Below are 15,661 nucleotides of genomic sequence, written 5' to 3'. Positions count from 1 at the left end.
TCCGTGGTTTCATTCATCATAGCGAGTTTTCGAGGTCTCGAAGCAGTAAAATAGCTCCAGACCATCACACTACCACCACCATATTTTACTGTTGGTATGATGTTCTTTTTCTGAAATTTGGCATTACATTTACTCCGGATGTAATGGAACACACACCTTCCAAAAAGGTGAATTTGGATTCCCTATTGGTTGAGGGAATCATCAAGATGTTTTCTGACAAAATCGAGATGAACCTGAATGTTCCTCCCTTAATAATAACATTTTTCTTTTTCTTATATTTAAGAATTCAGGAAGGGGCAAACAATTTTTCACACCACTGTAGATGCAACAATTAAACAATTAAATTCAACAACAATTAAAGGTAGTCTCCCCCCTCTGATACAGGCTATTGTTCACATTTAAAACGTTTGCCTTCTGCTGCTTCCTACATCAGGACCAATAGGAAAGGTTTCTCCAGCAAGGTGTGTATTTTCAATTCTCCTCGTTTGGTCTTTCATAATGCACAATTTGTATTTGTTTTGCAGGGTAATGCTACACCAGAGTTTGTGGAAAGACTGAGGCACCTTTCTCATGTTCGACATTATAATGAGTAAGTAAGCCATTTTATTAAACTCCAGTTCCTTGCTCTCGAAACGGTATGTTTCAATAAAGCTCTATTCTAGACTTTCTTTATCGTTTTCTTCCCATCTTCAGCCTCCGCCTACATTTTGTGGTCATTGACGACACATTAGAATCCACTCAAGCGTCTATCGGAGAAACAATTCTGTCTTTTTCTAATGAAGCTCGCTTTATTGATGAACACATCGGTGGCACACTCACTTAAATGAATCAGTTACAGGGTGCAGGTCACTTGGAATTAGACAAACCTGCATTATGTTCGCACTGCCATGTTTGTGTATGTTCGGCTGACACATTGACTTGACATTACCTGTAGCGAAGGAGGGCAGTAGCCCGCTGAATGGTTTCATTCATGGCCTGTGTCAGTTTTATAGTGACAGTGGAAGTTTGCTAAGGTTAGCTGTACAAAACGCAACACATTTGCATTGTTAATTTCATGAATAAATTTGTTTAATTGGCGGCACAGCGATCGAGTGGTTAGCGCGCAGACCTTACAGCTAGGAGACCAGGGTTCAATTCCACTCTCGGTCATCTCTGTGTGGAGTTTGCATGTTCTCCCCGTGCATGCGTGGGGTTTCTCCGGGTACTCCGGTTTCCTCCCACATTCCAAAAACATGCTAGGTTAATTGGCGACTCCAAATTGTCCATAGGTATGAATGTGAGTGTGAATGGTTGTTTGTCTATATGTGCCCTGTGATTGGCTGGCAACCAGTCCAGGGTGTACCCCGCCTCTCGCCCAAAGACAGCTGGGACAGGCTCCAGCACCCCCCGCGACCCTCGTGAGGAAAAAGGGTAGAAAATGAATGAATTTGTTCCTTTTTTCTGCATGAAGGACTAAAGTTGTACAAGTTGTACATTGCAAAGTAGCCTGATGTCTCACTTGACAGTCAACATGCAGGGACACTTTCATTTAAAAGTTTTCAAGGTCAGTATTCCCAAATAGAATTTATGTTGACATACTAGTAATGCTGATTTAAGTGCAAATCTTATTCCGGAAGGTTTTTGTCAAAGCGTAACATAGCTCCCAGTCATACTATAAGATACTATTGCATGTGTATGGGAGGTGGAGTGGGGGTGCACTGAGAGGCCAGCAACTCCTTTGACCTCACAACTGTGGGGCTCCGATTGTCTAGTTTCCACATTGTCTGTTTATGGTGCATTCTTAATTTTGTTTCACACACCGCCTCCCTCACTCTCTCGGGTTATTTCCCAAAGCATTCCTTGATGAGGGGCAAATACACGACTGCTATGAAAAGCCCCTGACTTCTTAGGGCGTTCTTTTCCAAACAGACTCTTTCTTCTCCACCTGAAAGGTTCCTTCAGATTCCAGTTTTGAGGCATTGTGAATACTAATATCTCTCCATTAAAAAAAGGCCCTCATATCCTGCCATGCTCTCATTTGAATGGCAGACTCAGGGGAGACCTCTTAATTCCTTTATAGTGGGATTCAAGACCCTTCACTTCAAAAAGTATAAATCATACTCCCAAATGAACGAGGGGAAAGCGAGGGATTGACGAGAGGGGCTTCTGATGTGTCCCGTCGGACTCTGTGGCTGAATCCGTCTCCCCAAACGGCTCAAATCCACTCTCCGACGAGGTGGCTTCCTGCATCCTCACGAGCCATCTCAGCATACATGGCATCCAAACAACGATGTCACAACGCCCCAACGGCTAATGCCCACTCTAAACAAACTTCAAATGACCTCCTTTTTCACTTTTTCATTGCTTTTTTCACATCTTACCCACATGATGGATGTCAAACCCAGAGGCCTGAGTGTAAAGTGTTTACCCTCTGGGCCGTGTGTGCGAATGAATCTTGTTCTGCAACCACACCGGAATGACGTTATATTAATAAAAGCTGTCATCTACTGTTTGGCGGCAGGTGATGATGACAATGTGAGATTTGATGTTAAGCGATGAAGGTGGAGACGAGCTTGTGTGCCACTTATCCTCGTTTTGGAGTGGGACCTGGAATGCTCGGCGTCGCACGTTAGAATGCCATAGCAGCCTCCTCGCTATCGACGTATTTATTACTAAATGACACTCGCGCTGTGAGATAAATCATAGTCTCAAGCCACTCCCTTCCCCGTTTTTATTTTAATTGTCAGATCTCTGTGTCAGCAGTTAGTATATTGGTGTGAGTGGCCTATTGATTATTGATTTGCAGCTATCGATTATGTTCCCTGGAGACCCTAATCCTTTCTGATTCATTTGAATAGCTCTATTAATCTTGAGATCCTGCCTCACACCTGAAGCGCAGTGTTCCCTGATGAAAATAGATAGCCATTTTGTAAGCGACCCACCTCACTCCTCTTTTGATTCATTCTTTTTAATTGATATATTTGCTTTTGGATGTGGGCGCCAAAATTGCAATTGACCCGCTGTCACTGATCTTTTAGTCAGCACCCTGGGGGAGTATTTTGCCTTTAGGAGTGTCTCATCTGACCTGAAAAAAATCCATCTCAAACACTTTTTAGTCGGTGTCCTTGTGTCTTTGATAGAATTTAGTAGTTGTTTAGTTGCCTTTGTGACTTGTTTTTTCACCACCTATGCACTTTTTAGTCATTTCTTTCATTTTCATACATTTTGGGTGGAAACATCTGCCATCCTTCCAAAATAACATAATATAAACATAAAAGAATACAGTAGATCCTTGCTAATCAAGCAAATAGTGATGTTCTTTTTCCGTGCTAACAATGGACGTCATTGGGATAAACCTATTCCGACTATGAAGCCCTCTACAAAACAACGTTGCATCTTTTGATATACATATATATATACTGTAATCATGCATAAACACGTACACTGATGAAAACATGTAATAGTTGCAGTATCTTGCCGTATTTTGACGATTTAAAACACTACCAAAAACATTGATACACATACTTATGCTAGTTCTGTCAAAAACAGCACCAGCGACAACACTTACGATGTCCTCTCTCGTTGGGATGGCATCGAAATTGTAGTGAAATTGAGAGCTTGTGATTTTTCATTTTTTTTCATGTTGGCTGCTACAATAATAATAATATTGCTGTAGCTTGGTTAATATACAAGTCAGTTATGTTAATGGAACACTGTTTGTTGGTATTTCCCATTACGTCGTTGCTAGCTAGCTTATATTAACTCGCTTTCTCGCGCTAGAATGCACAGAAAAGGGAAATAAATATATGTTTATGTTTCACACAAGAAGTGTGAATGATGGGAAAAATTCCCCCAAAAAGTGAAGTTCCCCTTTAACTTGTTTGCACCTAGCTGCAGGTTTTGAAACAAAGTCGAGTAGAATCTAGTGTGTCCACAGCCATCTTACACTTACACATGTGTGCTATCATTATGCTGTACAGTACATGTTATGCTTTTTAATCACATATTTGTATGTTATTATCACTTAATGCGAATGAGATGGGCTTTTTGCCCAAAATGGCACGGATGGATGATTATCATGGTTGTACCCGTCCTGTTTAGCTTTGTCAGAGTAATGAAGGAGGAGACAGAGAGATGAACCTCGGCACATTAAGACCAGATGCGTCAGGGTATTACTTTTAATAGTTTCAGTGTGCCCCGTGAATTAATGGAACGTTTAAACAGGGATCGATTTTGGTATTAAAAAGTTAGTTTGCAAAGATTTACTGTGGGGAGTTCAATGACTGAGCTCTTTATCAGGGGTGCAAATGGCTGGTTATGTGCTGTCCAACAGAGGTACGATTGAGGGATCGATAGGCGCGTGATTTACTAACTGCAGTACAGGTAATCAATAAGTATAAAAGTAAATGAAATATGCATTACTGGGATTTTATTAGAGCGGGGTAGCAGAGAGAGAATAACGGCGAGGCCATTTATTTTTATATCTATTGATTATACAACTTAGAGACTCAAAGGGTGCCCTGCGCAGCTCCCGACACCCCATGCCTGTGCACCCGTCATGTGATTTATGGGTGCTGAGGTCATGGAACATGCTGCCTGTTAAAAGCCTGCCCTGATGGGCCCCTCGTTGAAGCACATGGCTCGTGGGTTTGCTTATGTTGCCATGCGGTCTCAGACGAGCCAAGGGGGTTAACGAGAGTGTACGTCGTCCAGCCATCAGTCATCTCGTCCAAGCAGGTTGTCTATTTTTATTATTAAACACATCCCCCGAAATTCTCTTTTTAATAAAAGCATAGTTGTAAATGACAATAAAAATATTCCCTTCTTTTGTTTTACTGCAGCACCTCCCAGCCCCCTGTCCCATACACAAACATCTATCACAGCAGAGCCCCCACACTCAAAGCCACCTGCCCCACCCACCCACCTCCGCTAGTGATGGAACGGACCTTGACCTTAAGTTTACATCTCAGAAGTCAGGGCTATTAAGCCAGTGGGGGTGAGGGGGGGCTTTTCCTATTTCAGGGCTCCTGACATATGACACAGGAGGCGTAGGGTAGGTGTCATTTGTTAATGTGAGCTCTGCACGTGCTCACTGAGACCACCATTCATGCAATACATTCTTTATGTTCCAAACGTACATTCATGAAAACAAACACAATATTTATGTTATGTGTTGTTGTTATATTGCGGCTGTTTTCTTGGTTTTGAAAGTGCATTTTTGACTAAAGTGTGTGCTTGTGTGCCTGTTTGTATTTGAAACACCAGCCTGGAGGGTAGCTGTGCATCGTCATGAGCAGAGGAAACACAATACAGCGTCCGTCCTACCACCAGGTAAGGCCCTAACCCCACACTTATATATCTGCGACCTATTTCAGTCCCACTTTAAACATTATCGGAGATTAAACCAGCAGATATAAAATTTTATGCATCTCACCGGAAGAGCTTTATGTCGCATTTAAGAGATGTTAAATGTCTTGGTATAGTCCCACAGAAACAACGTAGACAGTCTGATCCTTGTGGTAGGACATCCGCTCGATTGTGTGTGTTTGGAGCAGCGGCCCTGCCTTTTTTCATTAGCCTGATGGTTCAGGGTCCGGTGTATTTTCTGGATTGAGATCAGAATTGGTTTGCCGAGCTTTTCTTCCGCGTCGCCTCTCTGTTGCTTCACTTCCAGTGTTGCTGTTTTGAAAACGCTGGTAGTTCCCTGATTTAGTGAGGGGTGCTGGCCTCTGATGTTTATTAATATAGCTCCACAGAGCACCGTACCGGGCTCCATCATTCATTTGGATAAAAGAGATGGAATTTAAAAGCAGACCCTGCTTTACTTGGATACAGATTGCATCCATTTATTGCATTGAGTGATGGAGCGGCCAGTGACTCTGTCCTTCACCTCCTCGGTGCTGAGCCACTTGCCATCAGAATAAAAAAGGACTCACCCCTGCCCCTAATGACACATTAAAGTCAACATAAGGAACTTAGGGCATTCCCTAGTTTATGGATGGATGACAGTCACCACTTGTGCGGCCCAGAAGGATCCTGAAAATCCTTTAAAAGTACTTCAGTTTGACCCGGACATTGTGTATGAAACAAACTATCAACAAGTATGATCCAGTCGGTGTTTATTATGAAAACTAGGACAGTTCTGCTGCTTTTTTATAAAGCATTTCATCCGATCCAATGCGGCTGCTCAGTGTAAATCTTTACCTTGGCTGTGTGCAACGTCGCATCGCTCCCCAGTCATCTCAGAACTGGCAGGAGATGCATGCTGGCAATCTTTCACAAGCCTTGTTCATGTTTTGCTGTTTCTCCATTTTCATTTGCATTGAAAGAATGCGTTGCTACCTTTAATGACAAAAGCACAGCTGAGCTCCGCACACACAACAGCCTGATCTTTGTTGGTGTGGATCGCAGGAAGTGGATTGTTGTTTGTGTTAGTGCTTGATTTGAAAGTCTGTAATCAGGAGTGAAAATGGTGTGCGGCCTGAGGTGTCTTCCTGGGCTCCATTGGGAATTACTGAGATGGTACCCAGCTGTTGCTTTGTCTTCTGTCTTTACCCTTTTAGCACTTCCACAGCAGCGCTTGCAAAAAAAAAAACAAAAAAAAAAAAACACGCAACAACAGAAAAAGAACATTGAGAGCCAGGTATCGCTTTGAATTAGATCACCTCTCCATTTCGCAGCCTTGAATTGGCCATTTTCTACTTTTCTCACCACCATCAATCAGCGGACTCAATCCAGCAACTGTTTCCCAGACATTTAACCAAGTATGTCAGCCTTCTCTCATGTCTTACCTGGTGCCATCAATTTCTTAATTTCCAACAGTTTCGGACAAGTGGTAATATACATAGGGATTTACCGATATTATTCGCCAACATTGGCATAACAATGAGATATCATATCGGCATTGGATTTAATACCAATAATGATATTGGAACATGAGTGACGACGTAGTGCTCCATACATCAACACGTTTGCTTTTGACTATTTTGTTGATGTATATAACAGTATTTGTTTCATTGCACAAACAAACTGTATTATGGAAAACAAAACTTGTATTGGTACATGTTTGTATATTTCTGGGATACATATTTTTAGTGTTAAGTTGCTGTGTGATGAGTTTAATGTTGTTTGTAAAATGACATTATGAGTTCAACTGTTAATATTGAGTAATTACCTCCTGCGATTTCCAATGGGTATTGGCACATGTTTGTATATTTCTGGGATATATATTTTGAGTGTTAAGTTGCTGTGTGAAGAGTTTAATGTTGTTTGTAAAATGACATCATGAGTTCAACTGTTCAACTCCTGCGAGTTCCAATGGGTTGAGAAGCCCATCATGAGTTTTCCCATAGCTTATGATCGTCCCCGATCCACAATATGCCATTTTATGATGTGGACACTTGTGGCCTTGCCTGCACGGCTGAAATCCTGAGCCAGTTGCTCACCGTCCCTTTAAGTCAAGACCGGTGTAATTAGGTTTGGCTGACGTTATCAGCCTCAGTCACTGAATGTTATCATTGTACAAAGGAAAGTAGTATGTTTGCCCTCATGGTGAGCAGACCCTCGGTTGGTCCTTTCCTTCATGTGTCTACTCGCCTGAGTCAGACGGCTGCGTGACAGATCACCCGCGTCGGAGGCGCATCGTGTTCCTACCCGGCGGTCCGGCCTCCTCTCATTAATGCCCAGGCTGGTGTGAGGGCTGTATGGCAGCACAAGACAAATAACGCTCGTGCTCAGCCATCACTTCTGCTGACAGAAATGCAGCCCACCGCACTATTTTGCCCTCTCCGGCTTCCCCTCCGCACCCTGCCCGCGTCCTTCAAACCCGCCTGTGTCTCCAGCTGCATTGCCTCGCCGATGGCTGCCTCTTCAGCGGTGATGCGGGTTCTTCCCGGGGTATGAGCTCAGTGCTTGACCTACACACATTGACATAGTCTGACCAAGCATCCTCCAATGGGAGCGTTCTGACCCTAAGCCTGGGAGGTCTCCCTTCAAGGCCCATTTTTTTAATGGTTTGTATTTTTCAGACAGAAAAAGAACAAATAGGGAAAAGCAAGCAAGTGAGAGAAACACAAAGGCTTAATCATTAAAGAGCCTTGTTCATTTAAGTGTGGGAATCAGCAAGCCCATGACTGTCAATGTGTAATTAGCTGATTAATAAACAGGGAGAAGGTGAGTGCTCCAGGAAGGTCTGTAATGATTGTTTTTAAAGAGCATCACATGAGAGCTTATTAAGATGGTAAGATGGTTCCATTCAAGCTCCCATTATCGCCCACAATAAATGCTTGTACTGTAATTCCCACCCCACCGACAGAAAACCTTGTAATGTCTTCCGTGACCTTGATGTAAAACTAGTTGAGTGTGTAGGTAATATTTATTATTCACATCCATCTTTTTAAAGAGTCCAGTAATTATCCTCGCATGCAAAGAGTTTAATTAGCTGTTGAATGGGAATGATTTTTATTATTTTTCTCAAAATATCAATACAACTAATGTGCAGTCATTGATGGAAATCAACATGCTTGAAGGTACAGCATGTATTTATTTATTTCTTTTGGGTTGATGTTAAATTAGTCCACAATCTAATATTATATGACAAAGTCAAATATATCACATTTTCCATTCAGAAATGATGTTTTATGGTAATGAACGCTACTGTAATACCTATGTATCTAATGATCATACTTTGTATGCGGTGTCAAACGTTGTCATTGTCTGATTGTTCCCAGCCATTTGTATGTATCTGGAAAATATCAACATTTCGGCATTTTGATCCGGAGCGTTGACCATGCTGAACCCGAGTCTTTGGCTCAGCAACGGTTAGTCATCGTTCCCTCAAGTAATATTAATCAATTATCTTGCCCGCCGGATCAGTTTGGGGGAGAAGTCATCTGGAAAGAGGCACAAGCAAATATAATGGGAGCAAGCACATGCACATGCCAGTGAACGCTGTAATGCCTAATCCTTTGAGACAGCCCACCGCTACAATGTCACTTCTAGTTCGCTTGTCCTCTGCTCTCAAACCTGCCTGGCAAATGTCTTGTCTGACCCATGCTAACTTTTGTTTTTTTGGAAGTGGAGCGAGATTGGTGAAGATTTCTTATAATGGAAGACAGGTCAGGTTCCTTTTCTTTACTTGCAGAGACAAAAGGCTCAAGGGAGAGAGTGAGTGAGTGTGTGTGTGTGTGTGTGTGTGTGTGATGGATGGAAGTGAAAAACACACATTTCCCTACCATTTACCAAGGCATAACTCCAAGAGGAGGAAGTTAAGCAATGCAGGGCTGCAGTGCTGATTGGTCTTTTAATAACCATGACCACAAGTCATATGGGGCCAAATTGGATTTGGCTCACTTGACCAAAACCTCATTAATACTCAACCTATTAGCACAGGCTAGTTTCAAAGTTTTATTTCAATGTACCTAAAGCAGGGAGCGATGCGTAGCCTGTGACTAAATTAATTTTTGTATGAGAGGGTGTGCATTAAAACTGGAAAATGTTCCTTTGTTGTTTCCAAATTATGATTAATGTAGTCTTTTTCTTCTAGCTTGTAAGGATCACCAGAGAGGAAAGGACCATGGAGCCAGTAAGATCTCACCCCGAGAGACAGTAGAGTTCTCGGGTGGAACCCTTCTATCTTTCCCTCAGACGACCAAGAAGGACCCCTGATGCCACAAGCAAGTCCTGGAATCATATGGAAAAAAGCCATACTTGAGAGAATACGTAGACCTTTGCAGCACAAACTTCATGACAACGAAGAAATTCAAATCACATAATTGCATTTGTAATCAGTCACTTCCAAGTCTATTAAGCACGAGTGATGTAAGTGCAATCAGGCGGCCTGCTAAAGTGGACAGCCTCCTCGTCGGACTGAAGAGTTTGTGGCTCCTCCTGGTTCTCCACACACTGAGACCACATGCTAACACGCATTCCTACAATCATGTCCCTTCTTGTATCAGCATTTGTCAGCAGGGCGCTTTTCTGGATGGCCTGTCGAACCTTGGGTGGCTTGACTTTCGCCCTTCAGAGTGTTACCGAAGAGTTTAGCGAAGCCAGAGCAAACGTGTAGGCTCCCTATTAGCCCCTAAAAGTGTTTTTTTTTTTTTTTTACAAAGCTGCTCATTAGCACAACACAGAGGGAATGTAGTTACGGTCCTCGGAGGGTCTGCCTCTGTTCTCCTCAGCCTACCTTCCATATTCAAATGTCCCCAAACGTGTTTAAGTTCAAGGCCAGCCGCAACTCGTGTTTGAACAGCCTGTTTTCCAGCAGTGCTGGATTAGTTGCTTCTGGAGCTGTGCAGTTGGCAAAGCAGCCAAAAAGGAAGAGAGGGAAATTTCCACAAAGGGTATCATTTCCTTGTCTCCCTCGGCACTGGATGCATTAAAGGATCAATGTGAGCGTCCGCGGAGATGAGACACACGCTGAGCATCTCTACCAGGATGGTAAACAAGCATGATGCGCAGGAAAATATACAGTATGAAGATGGAACAAACAATTGGTCAAACAATGTTAAGTGGTGTGATGCACAGGATTGGGTCCACCAGGATGACAAAATATTTGAACATTAATTTGAAGAAAAGTACAATGAAAAAATATGACTGGGCAGACACACTTTTTTATTTAACCGCATCACAAAACAATGCAGGTGCATTTTGAAAGGTTTATTGTCCAACAAATTAACGCCAAATGATATTGTCAACATTTTTTAGAGCAAATAAACCACGGAATTGCAACTTGCTTCTATTTTCTCACAGGCAATTTGTGTTGGCTGTCAAACCTTTGCAGCATTTCTTGAAATGCTGAATTTCTTCTAATTCGCCTTTTATGTCACTACCACTTTCGAATGAATTGGCATACTGTTTTGTTCGTCTTAGTGGACCCGCCTTGCTCATTAACATCTCCATATGGGTGCTGCTGCATTTGGTTTTGCAAGCATCTATCTTTTTTCCTCCTAATTTCTACAACATTACCTTGCATCGCTTCTCACGAGGCTTCACTCCTTTGCTGTGTGTGTATGCTAGTGACCCCGCCTGCCGCGGACTATATGACTGACAAGAGGTCTCACTCTGTTTGCTGTTGTTGTATGGAACGCTGTTCTTCTTTGAAGCCTCTTTGTGCTGAACACAATAGATAGGCAATAGATGGAGGCCAGCAAAATACTCTATTGTTCATTTTTATCTACGATTATTATGGCAGTTTTAATCTGAACGAGAAATCTCGTAACACATGTAATGTTAAGTCAAAACAAACGATTGTGTTAGCATGCTTCTTCCAGTCAGTCGCCTATGACCAAGCACCATGACTGGCAGTCACTGTCAGATTGATATGAACAGCACATCTGAGCTTTGGAATACAAATGAGCTTTAGATGAATACATTGATGGCTGCTTCAAGTTAAGCTGACAAGTATTGGCTGTTGTATTTCAAGGAGAGCTTCTCGCTGTGTTTGCTGCCAAGACATTAACGAGGCGGGAAGACACATCAGTTGAGATAAAAGTTCCATTTGTAGCAGCACGGGAACAGTGTTAATTAGCAGTCAAAAATAACGGCCTCTCAGCCCCAAAATGAATTTCCACGGGCCAGAAAGTGGGGAAATAGCTTCCATGAAGCCTGTCAATTGCCCTGTTACAGTTAAGGAATTCAGCAGGCTGGTACGGTTCATATTTCATCCCAGGTAAAGATTACCTGTCAGGCCCATGGGAGATGTATTGATCTGTTTTCCTTTTTCCGCCAGCAATCACCTGACAAAGGCACCTAGGAGGCGAGTGAATGAGTGATGTCTGCTGTGTCTCCTCCGCCACCACCGTGGCTTCTTGCATCCACCGGTGGGTGCAGGGGCCAAGAGGAGGAGGAGGAGAAATCACGCTGTTATAAACTCTGTTTGAACCCCCACGGTACGCATGAGGGGCAGCCACTTTGCCCTAGCCCGGGTCGCAGGTCAGTGCAGGAATTTACTTTTTTTTCTTTTTTTTTTCGACTTCTTTCTTGTCTTTGGCGTTTGTTCGGTGGTGTAAAGCGTCCTGATGCTAGAAGCGCATGCAAAATGAGAGCCTCTAGTTCCTGCTGACAAATGCATGTTGGGGGGTCACTTAGTTCAAGTCACTTTGGGTTTCAAAGCATCAGGCGCCTTTCTTGCGCTGAGATGCTACACAATGGCGGTCTCTGGAGTTGCCTGTGGCTGCTGGAGTGATGCTGCTGCTCCACAGCAAAGATCAATATACTTTACATTATCTTGTAGTTTCTTGGCAGCTGAAACTACTTATATATTTGCCTTGTTCAATGCAACGTCTTGCGTCAATATCAAACATGGCCGTAGAAATGTGAGGTATTAATGAGGTCTTGTCCAATAATGAGGATTCAATGTAAGGACTCAATGTAAATGTCATGTGCCCCCTTTTTTTTTAACATTTTAATTTAACAGGATTGAAATATATCTCACTGATAGCAGGGCTCTTATGCAGCTACCCCAATTTGATATGGAGTGCAAATAGCATCTTATCTCATAAGCTCTTATCATTATATTTAATAGTAGTAAAGGAATGCCTAATTGCTTTGCAAATGATCTACACAGAACGACACATGGCTCGATCGTCACATGTGCACACTCGAGGTAGTCCAACTTACATTCTGTGGTATTTTGTATATGAGTGGGTTCAAAAATGACACATTTGATGTATGTGTTTACTTTTGTCTAAATAAAAAATTAACAAAAAAAAAACAATCGCAAATTCTGCATAACACCTCCAGCCATGAAAATAAATGAAGCCACTCAGATGGTCCACGCTTTTCACTCAGCCAGACAGTTTTGAAGTAGACAGTGTACAACTGTACTCTAAAGTTTGGCTGAAATACTGCAAGAAAAAATGAGTGCAACATTTGTAGTGCCATCATATCATGCAAAGAATGGTGGACCAGGGGTCTCAAACTCAATTTACCTGGGGGCCACTGGAGCTAGGGTCTGGGCAAGGCTGGGTCGCATCAGGTTTTCCAAAAAAAACAAAAAACAAACGCATTTATTAAAAACAGAAAAATGAATAAACTTTTTCAATGCTTTGGTTCCGATTTTCTACAATAAAAGCTCTGATAAAACATTCCACTGTTCTCAAATATGTTTATGTATATGTATATTTTCTGCACAAAATAAGATGAAAAATGAATAAACAAATCAAGAATAAAAAAAATCAATCAGTAATAAATAAATATAATAATAATCATAAAACGGCAAATAATAAAAACTTAAGAAACCACATATAGTTGGTGGGTAGACAAATTATTTTTTTCAGATTAAAATGAACAAAGCATTATTAGAGCCCTGTAGACATGACAAAACACGACTATAGTCACATTTATACTCTTTTTATTTACAACATATTGCACAACTGCAGGGTCTTGAGACACATGCTAACTCGCAAACTAGAGAGCTAGCGACCTAAACGGTAGCCTTCAAGTTATTTCCTTTAAACTTAAATAGCCAAAAACTTACCACTTCCACACGGATAGGGAGGATAACTATTAACAGTTATTTAACCTTTAACATGAACATTAATCAAACGTAATAATTTTTTCTGGGTACATGATACCATACAGCATCCATATCAAACTTGCGCGGGCCGCACTAACATTAAACTTTCATATCAAGGCGGGGGCCTCACACTAGTGTCCTGCGGGCCACATTTGGCCCGCGGGCTGCGTGTCTGAGACCCCTGGTGTACAGAGTGCCCTGCTTTTGACGCGCCACGCCTGCCCTCTTCCATCCAGTCAGGTAAGTAAAACAATAAATGATGTTGATTTTATGCCAACACTGAAGCAGCAAACAAATGATGCTTTATACTGTGAATATCCAGCTAATATAATATGTGTACTTTTTCATAGACAAAGAGATCCAGGTTTTCGGAGGTATGGCTGCAGAGGGCTTGATAGAGGAAATAGTCCCCTTGACTGATGGAGATTATCAGTACATCCCCCTACTGTTCACCCCTACAGCTGAAGATGTTTGTCGCCTTGTGGTGAGTTGGAGCTATCCTCTTCTCTCACTGCTGGTTCATGGTTAAAAATCACATCATCAGCTGTCCGAGCACTGGCAGCCACCTCTCCTCCTCCAGATTGATGGCGGAATGGAGGGGGAAAAAATCAATGGCTACCTCTCGTCACAAAGCGAGAGTTCTGTCATGTTTCGGAGCTTGATGTTCCATTCGCTCTCCTCAATGGGGGATTGAAAGCTGAGTCCAAACTAACTGACAGACGTGAAAAGGACTGGAGTCGTTCGAGGCGATACATTCACTCTGAAGCTTCGGTTCAGTCCAGAGCAGAATTCTGTGCTTTAAACTTTGTCGGATCATACGTATAATTAAATGGATATTATCAGTTTCAGGCTGCATGATGGATGAGTGTTTTTTCTCCGGGTACTCCGGTTTCCTCCCACATTCCAAAAACATGCTAGGTTAATTGGCGACTCCAAATTGTCCATAGGTATGAATGTGAGTGTGAATGGTTGTTTGTCTATATGTGCCCTGTGATTGGCTGGCCACCAGTCCAGGGTGTACCCCGCCTCTCCCCCCAAGACAGCTGGGATAGGCTCCAGCACCCCCCTTGTGACGACAAGCGGTAGAAAATAAATGAATGAATGAAATTTAGAAGTAGTTAGCTCGTTAGCTTGCTATATGTGCCCTGTGAATGGCTGGTGAAGACAGCTGGGATAGGCTCCAGCACCCCTGCGAACCTTGTGAGGATAAGTGGTAGAAAATGAAAAAATCCCTCCTAAAAGGATCAAGTTGCGTTTCTATGAATGATCCAGTGAGGAGGGGCAGTGACAGGACCCCCAGCCCCCCCCCCCACAATCCTCATCATCACCAAGTCATATCAAGGCTACCATTCACACTTCCTGCACCCAAATGAACAAGCATCACTGGGATTCCCCCCCACCCCCCCACCCCATTCCGACACATGCCTCGCACCCCTAATGGGAAATTGAAATATCACATATCTGCTGAATGCAATATTCACTTAGCGCAAGATAACACTGTGCCCGATGTGTCTCATGTATCAGGGTCAGAATAAGCTCTCTCTCCCGCCGCAGCACAACCGGATCCTGACACCAGACCTGACTGTGAAATTTGGTGTCCAGGCTTATTCGGTTACCCCGGCTACTCGTGCATGTTGGTCCATTAGCGCGTTTGAGGGAAAGCAGATTTCCAAGGCGGCTTGTGCCTGCTGCTGCTGCTCCTCCTCCTGTGTCTTACCCAAGCACCATCTCTTTTCATTTTTGCTGGCATTCTAATCAGAGCGTTACAAGCTTCAGCGGGTGAAGTACGCAGAAAGTTGTGTTTCCTGACAGCCAATAAAAACCTTATAATCTCCTTGATTCAAGTGGCCCATTTAAAAAAAATACTAACCAGCACTATCAGTCAGACTCCCCCCCTTTTCCTTTTTGCTTTAATGTTCTTTTTTTTTATTTAATATATAGCCCATGAAAAATGAGAGACTCCCGTTTGGACGTGTAGATATTTTGTTGCTGATGATGCGAGACGAATTTCCATCACAGCTTTGTTTCCAGCGGGTGAGCGGATAATCTTTTACAGTGCAGGGAGGGAGGCCACCATTCCCATCAATCTCGGTGGCTTATAGCTGCTGCCTGCTTGTCCGAATTGGCCAGGATGCTGTCACCGGGTCAGGCGCCCATTCAGGG

The 15,661-nt window shown here is 42.8% G+C and overlaps 1 protein-coding gene across 3 annotated transcripts in view; it reads left to right on the top strand.

Moving 5' to 3' along the window:
* LOC131140587 (G patch domain-containing protein 2-like) overlaps window positions 1-12,691 on the top strand; it is a 32,835-nt gene extending 20,144 nt beyond the window's left edge. For 2 of the 3 annotated variants that reach the window (XM_078796071.1, XM_078796072.1), the window contains one exon: window positions 525-586. In XM_078796071.1, the coding sequence (XP_078652197.1) occupies window positions 525-529 (5 nt within the window). In that variant the 3' untranslated portion in view covers window positions 530-586. Of the gene's footprint in view, window positions 1-384; window positions 462-524; window positions 590-5,244; window positions 5,311-9,523 lie in introns of those variants that run through there. The other variant, XM_078796070.1, reaches the window with a different exon arrangement.
* The last annotated feature ends 2,970 nt before the right edge of the window (window positions 12,692-15,661 follow it).

The sequence above is a fragment of the Doryrhamphus excisus genome, linkage group LG14 (genome assembly GCF_037039965.1).
Source record: "Doryrhamphus excisus strain RoL-2023G ecotype Guam linkage group LG14, RoL_Dexc_Guam_v1.1, whole genome shotgun sequence".
Classification (NCBI taxonomy): domain Eukaryota; kingdom Metazoa; phylum Chordata; class Actinopteri; order Syngnathiformes; family Syngnathidae; genus Doryrhamphus; species Doryrhamphus excisus.
This window is presented reverse-complemented; position numbering and strand designations above follow the sequence as displayed.